This window comes from Athene cunicularia, assembly GCF_003259725.1.
Source record: "Athene cunicularia isolate RWA chromosome 21 unlocalized genomic scaffold, athCun1 chr21_part1, whole genome shotgun sequence".
In the NCBI taxonomy this organism is placed as follows: Eukaryota; Metazoa; Chordata; class Aves; order Strigiformes; family Strigidae; genus Athene; species Athene cunicularia.
The window spans coordinates 4,851,628-4,865,667 of NW_020799127.1; the positions used below are offsets into that span (position 1 = coordinate 4,851,628).

At 38.6% G+C, this 14,040-nt stretch overlaps 1 protein-coding gene across 3 annotated transcripts in view; it reads left to right on the plus strand.

Moving 5' to 3' along the window:
- The window catches only part of RERE (arginine-glutamic acid dipeptide repeats), a 251,296-nt gene that overhangs the window by 147,166 nt on the left and 90,090 nt on the right, over window positions 1–14,040 (plus strand). For all 3 annotated transcript variants that reach the window (XM_026862554.1, XM_026862556.1, XM_026862555.1), the window contains exons 7-9: window positions 799–847; window positions 4,448–4,572; window positions 5,471–5,570. In XM_026862554.1, coding sequence (XP_026718355.1) covers window positions 799–847; window positions 4,448–4,572; window positions 5,471–5,570 — 274 coding nt within the window. The remainder of the gene's footprint in view (window positions 1–798; window positions 848–4,447; window positions 4,573–5,470; window positions 5,571–14,040) is intronic.

The window sequence follows — 14,040 nt, forward strand, 5'->3', positions numbered from 1 at the left end:
TTTAGCAGATGAATTAGCAGCAGTAATAATTTTAACTTCTTAAAGCAAGAGCTAGACGATTTTGCATGTAATATCCAAAGTAACCTGAATGGTTTTCCATGAATTCTGCCTGGAAAAAGAGGAGTTAGTTTTGCCAATTCTGGTAATGCAAGGCTCCGTTCTTCAAAGTTTAATACCCCAAATATTTTTATTTGAGATGTTTTTCTCTTTCAAAATGAAAATGGCCGCAAAGATGTTCATGAGGGATGTGGTATTTCCTGTGCAGGCATCTGCAGCGTAGTGCTCAGCGTGCTGTCTGCACTGCTTTGGGTTTGGTCTTGAAATAAGCAGTTAAAGGAACATGGTACGAGTCACGTTGGAAGGTGATTCTCTGTGTAGCGGGCTTTGGAGTTGGCTGCCTAAAGCATGGAGCGGTTCCGAGCCGTGGAGGCTTGTAAAGGGTCTTGATGAGAAGCCAGTGCTGCCTCTGTGTTACATGAAATCCAGGCGTCAACAGGAAGGAAGGTGTGTGTCCGTTATCGGCTGCTGTGGTAGTTGCTCCTGTGAGGGCAGATCACACTGATCCTCCTCTTGAGTTCAGCTGCTTGACTGAAAGTTCCAGACTTGCTCCCGTGGTTTTTGCCGTTTGCAGTGTGGCCTGTAACACACCTGGGTGTATCTTGTCTTGTGTTCTCCACAGTGTATTATTTTTCCTTCCATTTACATTGGAAATGCAATGAGAAAAAATAAGGAATATGATCCGAAATGGCATTAACTGTAATTCTTTCTCATTACTATTTTTTTTTCTTTATATATTAGGAGGCTAAACAGTACCCAAGGTGAAATCAGAGTGGGACCCAGCCATCAGGTAAGGGATTTTGTTCCTATTCTAATATCGAGAAGGCGTGCTTTTGCCACGTTATCCGATCAGAGGGCAGTTAGTTAAAACTGTATGCATTCAAATACAATGAGGTATTTTTAGATTCATCGTGAGTTCTTTAGAATTCCTTAGCTCAGTTAATGAGATTTTTTTCTATGTCAAATGTTGATACATTAATAATTTTTGCTAGCAGAAGTGCTATTGGATTCATTCTAGAATAAGACTGAAGTATGAGTAGCTACTGGAAATAAAGGAAAAATCTCAACTATTGGGCACATTTTGGAGTTAAAAATGAATGCTTTCTCAGCTGGCAATGTTTTTAATAAACTATTAAAAACCCCATATAAATAAACTATTAAAAATTAATTTGGTAATATTTTTTTTAGTTATATTGAAAGTAGATCTTTTAATTTTAATTTGCTCAGTAAAATGGTGAAGTTGATAGTATGTTACCTGTTACATATTTAAACAAAATGGAGTTCTGTTAGAAGTGATTAAAAAACCACGGCAGTTTTCCAAGAATAACAGTACAAAATTAGAAGGATTGGGGGACTCTAAACCTGAGAAAGGTTTCTTTCCTGCAGAGTGACTGTGCTGAGATATACGTATATATTTATGTATGTATTCATCTTCTAACACAGGGTACAGTGCTTTTCAGCATGTCTGTTAATGTAGCTGTCATTAATGCAGAATTCACTGTAAACCTGCTCTCCCTTTTATGTTTGTCTCCGAGCGTGCTCTGCCTGGTGTCATGTCTGGCTTTGCATTTCCTCCTCGACTTGCGTTTACGCTTGAGCTCGTCACGTCTTCTCCTCTTATTTTTAAACGTTAAATTGAGTTTGGCCAACTGTGGTACTTCAGCATAAAAATCAGGGTGCCACGGTATATTTAGGAATTCAACAGTTGTCTTAAAAATGAAATTAGTATTTATAATTGGAGCACTTTTGGCAGCTGTTAAGGATTAGATCTCTTCTAAATACTCTCCTCCTGCGTGACCACGTGCCAGTGTCACCAACACGCTCCCCCTCTGCCATTCAGGAGGTTAGCTGGTCCTTACCATATTACCTCCATCGTTTTCATACAAAGCAGTTCAAATTCTTCTTAACTAGGAGGCATGGTACTTCTGGATGATTATTGAAATATCCCTTTTGTCCACAGTCTATAGGAGTCACGTTATAATTAAAGTATCTTACTGGTATTTCCCAGGAAGTTTTTGATGCAGGCTTTCTTTTCACGTTCTGATGCTGTAGAGGATAAGTTTTGATTTTAAAGATAGGGAGAGTTCAGTTGTATTGTTTGTTTGACTGTGAGGAGCAGTAAGAACTGGAAGTTCTTAAGACCAGTGCCTTAAGCCATTTGGATTGTTAAAATAGAAATTGAGAAAGCATGCTGAACGTGTTCAGACACTGGGAAGCAGAATAAGGTTAAGACTCTGGAGGTTAGTTTGTTCCTGGTATGTTCTAATTTGAGGGAAATCCTTCCTAAGTGCTGAAAATAATCAGGTTTTAGCATTAGCATGCAACTTACTCTGATTTAGAAGGCCAGATCTGTCTCTAGGAACTGAGGGCTCTCCTTTACCTGTGGAATTGACTTTGTGCTGCCCAAGTGCTGGATTTTTGCATCCCAGTGATGAATATTCATTCAGACTCTTACTAAAATCTTGTTTAATAACATTTATGGAACTGCTGTAACATTCTTAAGGATGTTTTGCATTCAGAGGAAGAAAGTCCATGCAATTAAACCTGTAGTATTCTTTTCACTAGTCATAATATGAGTGCTGTAAATGATACCTTCAAAACAACTTTCATCTCAAATTGTCATCTAATATTTTGGCAGGTATTAGTCACCTGTGCTGTAAGGTATAATTACCAGATGCATTTACGGGTGGAAATAAAAGTAGGAAGAAGGTCCACTGATTTAGAGTTCTGTTAATTTTTGCTTGCTTAGTATATTTTAAACTTCCATTGTTCGTTCTTTCACTGAGTATCTGTGTTTCTGAGAAATGTCATCACTAGGAGGATATATTCACATCCTGTTAATTAGCATGAGGTATAATCTTAAAATATATGAATGGTTGGTTGTGGGCCGCGGTAGGAAATCAGATTGAAGATGGTGTTTGCTGCTTTCCATTCTGTAGTCTGATTCATTCTGGGGAAAGTGTAAAAATGTAGCGGAATCCAGAAACAACCCTGAGATCCCTGTAGTAGCTTGATGAATCTGTTGCCTTCATTTTCCTTAAATTGTGCGTGTTACAGATGCTAGAGGGCTGTTGGTTCAGTTTTTTAATACTTCGTGCACAGATACCTCCAAGTAGCGCTTGTATCATAATAGCAAGTAGAGACACCAGTGAAGACAAATGTTTTGTAGAATTGCATTTGTTCTCAAAATTCACATGCGTAGGAGGAGGAGAGTGGGTCTCTACTAAATGTTCTCCCATGAAAACTTTTGGCTAACAAATTAATGGCCAGAGGTGTTTCAAGAGGAAGTTGCTCTTAGGAGTAACTGTTATAATTAAGCATGTTCCTAGGGTACATAAGGATGAACATAAATTTGTGAAAGCACCCTGGTAGCCAGTATGCATAGCGCTCATAGAAATCTCATCTTTATAATGCTTGCTTCTCCTTTTCTAGAAGAGAAGTTCAATGACATCTCCATTTTCCCAGTCAAGAAGTAAAATAAAGTACAGATTAAAGAGCAGAACATGAAAGACATCTGAACCTGTGACTTGTAATTACTGGTTATGTATAAATGTTGCCTCTCAAATATGTTTAGCGTTGTAAGTATAGGAGGTAATTATAGGGCTTAAAAGCTGTTTCTGAAGAGGCTTTCAGCTATCTCATCCAATAGCAGGAGATGACTAAAGATGCTAATTGGGTCTCTGGATACAGTGTAATGTTTAGTGGCAGAGTTCATTTCACTGAGCTATCTCACTTTCAGGAAATTTCTTTGTTTCTCTTTCGAGTTTTAATGATTTACTGCAGACTTTAAGTTTAAGCTTAGTGTCAAATGTGTGGGGTGGGGTTTTTTTTACAGATTTAAAATGGTACACATATGGTAGCCATGTTTCTTGCCTTCTTTCATATTAGTATGTTAAATGAGTGTGTTTTAGCCCAACAAGCAGGATTTGTAGCAGCATCTTTTTGACAAATGAAAATGAACTGTCTTTTTGAGGGCAAATTGTCCAATGACGTTTGACTTCTGTACAGTGGAGGACTATACCTAATGGTAAATACATACATAATGCATTAAGTGGTGTGCTTTCAGGCTGTAATATTTCTGCGGACATGCTTGCACTTGGTCTGTATACAGAAGGGCTTCACTGGTGGTGAACTGAGAGGTGGCGTTAACCCTGCATAATTGTCAGAAAATGAACCTCCCTTCTAAAAGAGGGAATGCTGGAGAAAGCGAATAGATTGGAGCTTGATGACCCAATTTCCTCAAACTTCTGAAACTTGGATCAAACAGCTTCCACCTGTTGTCTGAACATCTATGAGATCATAATATTCCAGAGAATTGACATACACTTGTGCATCCTCCTAACATTGTTAACAGCTATAATGTCTCTATGAACTCTTCATTTTTTTCCAGGCAAAGCTTCCTGATCTGCAGCCGTTTCCTTCCCCAGACGGTGACACAGTGACACAGCATGAAGAACTTGTCTGGATGCCAGGAGTCAATGACTGTGACTTACTTATGTACCTTAGGGCAGCAAGGTAATTCCAGCCGAGATACTACCAGTGTCTGTAGAACGCTGTAGAGGAAATGTGGACTGTCATGGATGTGCACTTGGCCACGGTCACTCCTTTTTATTTTATTTTGGTGTAGCCATGAATGTCAACCAGATAAGCTGAAATTGTTTAGTTTGAGACAAGAGTTCTGTGATTTGATGTTGGGCCAACGCAGAATCTTCCCTCTGGCTGTGGCTTTTGGATTTAAAATGTAAAGCCAGCTGTATGTGCTAGCATGATAGAGCACTGCATGCGTAGCGTGTAACGAGGGGAGTAGCTGCTACGAGTGGAATAGCTGTGATAGCACAGGATTCCTTCAGACACTATATAGGGTGGGTTTTTTTTTCTTTTGAATGAGCTCTCGTTTGCATTTCAGTTTCATACAGATCTTTGGTATGCCTGGTAGATTAATCAGATGCACTCATGGGCCTTATAATAATTCAGAGTATGAGTAAATTACCTGTAGTTTGCAAGAATTCAGAGATGTGGGGAATCTGCAATTTAAGTCATTTTTCTAACATAATGAAACTAAGATTACAACAACAGCTTTACTGTCTCTGGTGAGACCTTGTCCTCATGTACAGAGGTTATGTCTTCCATAATCCTGATCAGGCTTGGGTGCTACTGCAGTGCAGATATTTAATTTATGAAATGCACTCAGATTGGGTTTTAATTTTGAATGAATTATTCCATACGCTGAGGTGACTCAGGTTTGCATAACAAAGAGTGGTTTGTGGTGCCTTGTTTTACTTGTTTCCGCGGTATCACAAAGGCCCTGAAATTTGTGATTTGACATGTAAATATATTATTAGTGTATTGCATGATGCGTGCATCAAACAGCAGCTGAAGAATTTAAACTTTTTTCCCCCCTCAAACTATGAAGGAGCATGGCAGCTTTTGCAGGCATGTGTGATGGAGGATCCACAGAAGATGGTTGTGTTGCAGCCTCCCGTGACGACACTACACTTAACGCACTCAATACAGTAAGTATATAGAACTAAAGCTTGGAAGAGCAGTCTTTCCATTTATTTCTGCACTATTTATGTAGCGCATAAAATATTTTACAGGTAAAATAGATTTTGGGATCACGATATGAGTATGATAGTAGCTTAGGATATGATTCCCTTTCAAATACCAACTCATTTTCAAAGATCTAACCTACAGGATTTCAGGGATAAACTTCTGGGTGGTGCCTTTAAGATGACAGCTAGTGGGTGTTCTGTATGGGAAGCTGCTCAGGTCAGGTACACCAGCTGGACTTGTTACTTATTCAGCTGACACCTGACCTGCCTATTTGTCCTTTTTCATTCAGTCCAACTAGTTTCTACCTGTAGGAAAACAATAGTTATTTCCTAGAAGGAAAATTCATAATGCTGTCGGACGTAGTATCATGTATGTGGTAATGACTATCTGGAATTTATCCCATTCGTGGTCCAGTCTTCATTATCATTTATATTTGGATGCACATACGTCCAGTTATCTGTTGTATAAACATAAGGTGTGTAAAGAAAGTGTTACTGAGTAGTTCTGTAGATGTGAGCGTACATTGAGAGGCTCGCGCTGTTTCAGTACAGCCATAACAACTGTTTTGGGGAGGATGGGGGGCACTAACATGGGTAAATCATGATACGTGAAATGTTTTTTTAAGATCAAGCTGCAGACACTTGTCTGTCATTCCATATTTTTGGTAACTTAGGGAAGTCTCTAGTTGTTTGCTTCCCCGGAGTGCTATTTGCAGCTTTCAAGTGACTCTAAGTGACCTTTGTGTGTCTTCATTGTTTCCTTCCTGAAATAGAATAAAAGGAATTACGTGTAACTAGTCATATGTTACTCTGAAGAAACACACAGACAGATCTGCTGACTCTACCAGTAAACAGTTTTCGTTCTTCCTCTTTTTATGTTGCCTTTTATCCATAAAACATATCTCGGAAGTATGAACAGCTGAGTTCTGTCCTGTTGTTTTCATGGTTATTGGCTACATTCTAATCACATCCACTGGTGAAGGCCGTGGCAAGGATAGGATGTATTCTTTGCTGAATGAGTTTCTAGCTAAATCTGTGCTATGTTTTAGGGGCAATCACAGTAAAAATGTGCAAACCCCGTGGACAGCTGGTAGGACTGGAAGCTGGGAGCATCTTCAGTTGAGCACATTCTTTGTGAAACTGCCAAGGAAAGATGCAGTGTGTAGCTTCAGATTTAATTTTTAAAGATCTCCGTTCCTAAAAGTAGTTTTAAATATATTCTCCCTCAGTGTCCAGCACCATAACTATCTACATGCTTTGTTCACAATGCTTGAGGTGCGAGTTATTTGTTTTTGTTCAGTAAAAATAAAACAACTAGTGATACCAACAAGAGCCAACTCTGTCTTTTGTACTCCTGTGAAGTGGCTTATGGTAAATACCCCCTCATGACCAATGTTATGTCTGTCTCTGCTATGCTTAAACTATTTACAGTTGCATAGTTTTTAACCATTTATTTATAAAATTTTAAAAGCTTGTAGATGGTTGTGAAATACTTGAGAAACTGAGTGATAATCACTGAAACAGAGAACAGACTGTTCCTGTAGAAGAAATATCCTAAGCATGTTGTTACTTGGTTGTTTTATTAATGTGAGTGGAACAGACTTAAGCATATTTAACATGATTAATTTGATAAACTGATTCTTTACTGTCAGTAAAGCATCCCATTACGTGAAGTTTTTAAATACTTCAGAATATTAATAAGAAGCTCGAGTTGTATAACTGGTTTGTAACTGGTCAAGCCCATGATCAGGTACGTATGACTCGATTTCTACACTACAGATAAAATCCTGTATTCTTAACATGAAAAACGTTCCCTATGTAACGCTAGCTTACCAAAACCACTTGCATTGGTGTTTTATTTCAGTTTCTTATTTCTGTTTCTGTTTGATTACTCTATGGTTTTCATAGAGTGGGTCAATTTTTGTCTTGCTTCCTGCAACAGGCAGGAGTAAAACAGGATTAAGATCTAAAACGTGCCCCGTTACACTTCCTACCTAAACAGCAACAGAATTCCCATTCTCATTCTGCAGAATTATTTCAGTATAGTCTATACACTCACGTGTGTAACCAACTAAAATCCAAGAGGGAATTCTTTACCCAAATTAAATGCTTCCTTGTTGTTCTTGCTTTTACATCTACAAAGTCAAATGTTGCTTCTCAGTGCACTTCAGAACTGAGGTGAATGAATAAATCTTAGTCCTTTGTTTCCTTTTCTAAGGAAACAGCGTGTTAAAGATTTTTATACTGTTTGATAAGAGTTGCAGTTAAGTCTGTATTGCACATCCACTTCAATTTCTTACCCGTTTTCCCTTTTATTTCCTTCCTTTCTCTTGGGATGGATGCCATCTGATTCTGGTGCCTCACCACTCTAGAGTTTTGTTCCCTGACACCCTACTTAGAGACTCAAATCTCTATTAAGGCCAATAATCATCGAAGAGATTTTGGACTTGGAATTTCTTTCCCCACGTCATCTATAATACAAGACTAATGCAGGAAAATAATTTAATTTCGCTGCTTCACTATCTGCTTTAATTACCCCCTTTAATCACTTGGGATTCTAAGGAGCCTGGAGTTGCACTTGTAGATATCTTGCTTCTGAGACTTAGATTAGTCCCAAAATATTTCGTTTATGTTCTTCCGATTATTTTCTCTTTGAATTTCTAGTGCACATCTATTTTAGAGAATCACTGCTGACTCATTTTCTGAATGGGGGAGGCTTTCACACTTCTAAAATAAATGCACTATACAAACTCTTTAATTTACCCTCTTAAGAATCTTGTTTCTCCTGTGTAATATTTTTGACTGCTGTTGTCATGACTTCCCCTCACTATGACATAACTCATAGCAGTAAGACTTACCCTGTACTGTTCTTGTAATTATCGCATTATCTTCAGATTTGCTGAAGTTTCTCTTTTGTAGGCATTGTGGTGCGAGTTCCTCTCTAGGCTGGTTTTCAAGCCTGTATTGACACACTGTAGTCCCCATTAAACAGTCTGCCTGACCATGGACTGCTGTACTTCCAAGAAAACAGAGTCTGCGAGGTTTGACCTTAATGACTTCTGAAAGGTCCTTAGGCTTCTGTGCTTTATTAATGCTTCAAAAATCTACTCTCTGTACTAGTACTATTCCTTGCAGCTTTTAGGAACCCGTGGAGATATTTCCCTTGTTCACTCAGAAATTTTCAAGAAAATTATTTTCTTATGAATAATAGTTCTGCCAGGTGGGGTATTTTAAGAAACTTTGACTGATTTCTGAGAGCCTACTTTGACTAACCTAACCTAAAACAATTCAGCTAGGTAATTGTTGTCCTGACAAAGTGGTGCCCTTCTTATCTTTCTGTTCATTGTCTACTTAAAACATACCAGATTTATCTGATAAATAATTTGTGAGAATCTTACCCTGCTCTAAGTTGTGTTTTCATTTAGAAATTATCATATGCAACCCGGAAGATTAATGTAAAAAAAATGGATATGGTATGATTTCTTATTATGGAAATCCAATAAACTTCAGAGCAGCATTTCATATAAATCAGTCTTGACAAGCTCCTTTGCTAGTGTTTTATTTATGTAATAACAGATGCTGTAGCCCCCAGAATGATTTATTGTTAATTATACCAGACAGAAATGAAGATCATGGAAGGCACAATGCAACAGATATATATCAGCTCACTGAAATGGTTATTCACTTAATGTTCCAGGGAAATTTCGACTCCTGTTCCTTTGGCTGTTTGGGATTTGATGCCACATTTGTCACTGCAGGCTTTAGGAAGGAAATAAACTTTTCGTATGGAGTTTGTTGCCCTCCTGATGAGTGCTGAGAGGTAGGGAGGAGGACATAAGAGTTCCTGAAAGCCTTTCACCGTGGTGTTTTCCCACAGAGAAGGTCTTTTTAGACGACCGTAGAACAGGTAGCTGAATTGGGCTGACTTTCTAAAACTAGCTGGGATTTGTGCTTTGTTTAAATATTCATGACGAAAGGTCGTTTGATGCATTAGACCTTAAAATATTAGTCATGTAAAATACAAACATGATATTCAGTACATTTTTATTTTTCAAGTTTCAGAATTGAACTATAATCCGTGAAGCCATTTTTATTGGGGAAAGGGTAGATGATGGAAACTTTTTTTTTTTAATTGCTACCCAGTACTTCCTATCTTGTGATCTGGAGGAGCACATTGCTTCCCTTGCAAGTGAAAAGGGAAATGGAAATGCTGATTTGTGTTACTCCCAAACCTTGGTTTGGGTCACTGTGGACAACATTATTGTATTCTGAGAGCCACCATGGTCAGTGTGAAAGTTTTATAATTAATAATTGGCAGTAATGCACTTTTCCTTTTTAGTGCTTTTGGGCTTTGAGTGTGGATAGCCATCACTTTTTAATAATTAGAATACCCTCAAAAAGCCCCTCAAAACACTGTATTTACAAGATACCTGTAGAGATCTTTAGTAAGAAAATCGTGCAGGAGAGCCAGGACAGCCAGTTGTGGGTTGTTTGGGGTTATTTTTTGTTGTTGTTTTGGTGTAGGTTGGTGGTTGTCTGTTCCAAGCTGATTGAAATTTGGAATTCAATAGAAAAACCTTAGAATTATTTCCTTTCCAAGTCAGGCTAGTTTAATCAACTAACTTATTTTGCTTATCATTCTTCACTTGCAAGTGCAAGCATCTGACACACTGTTTTGTTCTCTTCTGCAGAAGGAAGTGAAGTCTTGTTTAAAGTATTTGTAAAAAATGGCCAATTGTGATGCCAGTATGTTTTTCCTTGCAGATAAATTTTTTCTGTAACACGTGCAGTTTGTGGGTAACCTGGGCCATCTGTAATACTTACGTGAAACAAGGGTGGAAGGATTTTCAGTTTTCAAATGAAAATAAAGACAACCCCGCACTTGAATTTGATCCTGCCACAAAGCTTAAGCATGTTTAGACAAGCAGGTGAAACTGTAGTTTTATTTGTTTCTTTGTGTGTCCTTGTTCTCCCGAGTTCCTCTAGAGACTCCATTTCTGGCACTGCGTTTTGCAAAACTCCTCTTAGACGTAGGAAATTCGATACTTGGGGTGTTCCTTCATTGTGGGACTGAACTTTTCAGAGGTATGGTCCTATTGCTTGTTACAGAAAATACCCTTCTTGTCCACGCTTTTAAGCTAACATACAGTGCCAAAACATTTAAGCAGATTACTGGACTGTGGCTTGCAGTGTGAGACAACTCAGGTTAGGTTTTTCCCATGCAGTTCAGTATTGCCCTATGAAAAAAAAAAAGTAATAGTAGTTTAAACATTCTTAAAAGCAGAAATGACATTGAATTTTGCCTTTATTAACTCTCGGATCAGGAAGCATTGAAGATCAGATGAACAAAGAACACCAGAAAACTTAACAGACATCATCTTACTGGCAAAGTTTTAAAATTATACTTCAGTCCTGGGAAGGCTCATTTCAAAGGCATATGGATCACTGGATTAATTTTTGTCTTGCTCCTTAGTAATCTAAAGGAGTTTTTGACTTCAAATGCAGTAGAATGAGCCCTTCTCTTAATATCCAGAGCCATGTAAATCACTTCTGCAATTTAAATACAGAAGTGGTAACTGTACAGTGAGTCTGCCATTTCCTCCAGGTTAATTTTCACTAATATAACATCAGTAGTAGTCCCTTTTTGTTGCATTTGTTAGAAATGCTGTAAACTCTTCCATGATAGCGAGCTTATAGGCAAGTCAGTTAAATGTCAAAGAATTTTGAAACCTGACTTCGTACATGTGACAAAGTTACATGCAAATTCAGCAAGCAGTAAGTCTCCATCTCCCCTGTGGGGTTTTTTTTTTTTGAGATGGAAAACAAATATTGACTTGTGCTTGTATCACAATGGTGGTTCTTTAAACATGATACACAGAAGGACCTTATGGAAGCTTTTGGTGTAGCTTGTGACACACACAGGGCCAGAGTTTTATTAGGAGGTCTTCGTAGGAATAACTGTCACTATTTTCACAGAAGTTTTCCTCAGTGTTATTCTTCTTTTTCTTATCCCATCCTCACAACTTTGTTCACTGTGAGAATTGTATAGGATGGCTTTGTGATGATTGGTTTAGACTTATTAATGATCCGGTAAAGACCAGAGAAGTGTTTTGTGGCTTTTTGACAGTATTGTGGTTATGACGACTTTAATGTGACCTCCAAAGCAGTGTTTTTGTGGTTTTGTTCATTTTTCAAAGCAAAGCACATACCTCTTATGGAATACTCTAAAGTAACATCATTGCCCACGTGCAGTGTGTAGGACAGCTGTCAGATAGTTAAACCGGCACAACTGGGGAGGTAGGAACAGCTCAAAACATTCTTCCAGTGGAAAGATTTATGGTGGCTTGCCCTTAGTTAAAACTTAAGTCTGTCTGTCTTAAAGTTAACAGGCAAGGAGAAAGACCTTTTCATTTTAAAACCCCACATTTCTGGTAGGCTACTGATAATTGCAGCTCTTTGGGATCCCTTTGCACTCTGGATGTCCTTTCATTTCTAATACAAGAAATAAAGTGAAACAATCCATGCAAGCTGGTATCACCTACTGTGTGCCTTAATATCACTCTCATTTTAGGCAGGAGCCTGTGGCTGTTCCTTCACCTGGCTGGTTGTGGCACACAAGCAGCAACTCTGCACTCACCTCGGTTGCTCAGAGTTGTTCACTTCCTCTAAAGAAATGGGAGCTGATGTATGGTTAAAAGAATGTGTGAGAGTTACTGGTGTCCCAGAATCTGTATTAGGAAGCGCTGCAGGAGCGGACTGAGGCTGAGCTGTGTGTAGGGAGGAGGAGCAGGAGCAGCAAGGGGTTCTTCCCCTGTCATCATCTCACTTTGCACCACAGCTGTGATGTTAAAACTTCAGTGAAATCGTGGCTTCATCTTCAGTAGAAGAGTAGGTGAGCACTTTTGAGGACATTACTAAGTTGTCATATCTGGAATTCAGGTATGCAAGGTCTGGAGGAATTGATTTGAAAATGTCACGAGGGCTTGTTTACAAGAATTGGAGCTGGCAAGCCCTGCAGATGAGAACTATGAAAAGAAGTGTTTAAAATTACGACAGTGAGTTTGGAGAACAGAAATGGCTGACAAATAGGCTGGGGAAAAATACACTCAGAAAATTCATCCTGCTCTGTAGTAGAAAGCTGATGCCCCAGATCTGACAATCCATGGAGAGATTGTAACATGGTGAATATCGAGCATACACATAGTTGCTACTGCTGGCTACTGCTGGAGTAAGAGTTGCGGTAAAGCTTGGTGTCGTTTTTCCCCTCCCTTCTTCCCATTTCTTTGCCTCTGTCCTCCAGAGCTCTGCTTTAATAATAGATCTGCTTTAAGATCCTCCTTGTGCTCCGTACCAATACAAAGTCAGAAACTCCTGACCTCTTTTATCCTTTGCTGCCTTTGACCTGTGCCTGCTGTTCAGAGTTTCTGCAGTTCTTTTCTCAGAGAATCCAGGTCAAGAAGGAGTTAAATTACTACTTTGTTCTCAGTTTTAAAAAAGTTCCCAATAAAAATTCATTCTCTGTGTTCTGCCTTACCCATTGTTCTGATTCCAGAGTAAGTGTGAGCATCAGTTATATAAAACAGCAGACTCTAGAAAAGAAACTGGAAACGTCAAGTGTGCAAACTCAGTGTGTAAGTGCGAATCTTGGGAGTTTTGGTCCTTTTGATGTGTGTGTTATTTTGCTGGGGTAATCAAAGAGCCAGCAACTCTACCCTCCCGTGGTAAGAAAATACCACCACTTAAGCTTGGAAAAAAGACAAAACAATCATATGCTAATATTGTATAAATTTCTCTTTACTAATAGTGTTCTGACTTCTCATGACACACTGTTACATGGGAACATGTCATTATGAGTGACAAACATGACAGTGTAATATCAGTTTAAGGAAATTCAGTTCGAAGTAAGCTGTCACCCAGACAAATTACTCCCTGTTTTAACTTGCCCTTAGACCAGATTTTCTTGTTCATTAACTACAGACAAGGTTGAAAGCATAAAACAATATTTAAATATATGTTAGCTTTTCTTATTATTACTAGTTTTCCTTTTGGATGAGCCTTAATTAACAGCTACTCTCATGGTTCAGATGAGGTAGCATAGCACTTTAGGGGCCATCACTCTCTGCCTGGGCATGCTGGAAAAATGAAGCCACTTCTAGTGCATAAGACAATTTTGCCACTTTGAATTTTCATTCATCCTTATCCTTGCTCTTAGGGGGAAAACTTCAGCACTTGATTTGTAAAACGAGCCAGGAAATCTTTCTGGAGAAGCTATTGAAATGGGCAGATTAGAAGGGCCAAAAATGACTGCCGTGGTTTTTAAAAAAAAATTTGGGGGAGAATATATAAAATATTTGTGCTTTTTTTTTGAAAGTTGTTTTTAAATGCTGTTTCAAGTTTTGCAGGTGTTTGGCAAGTCGTTGCTCTGGGTGCT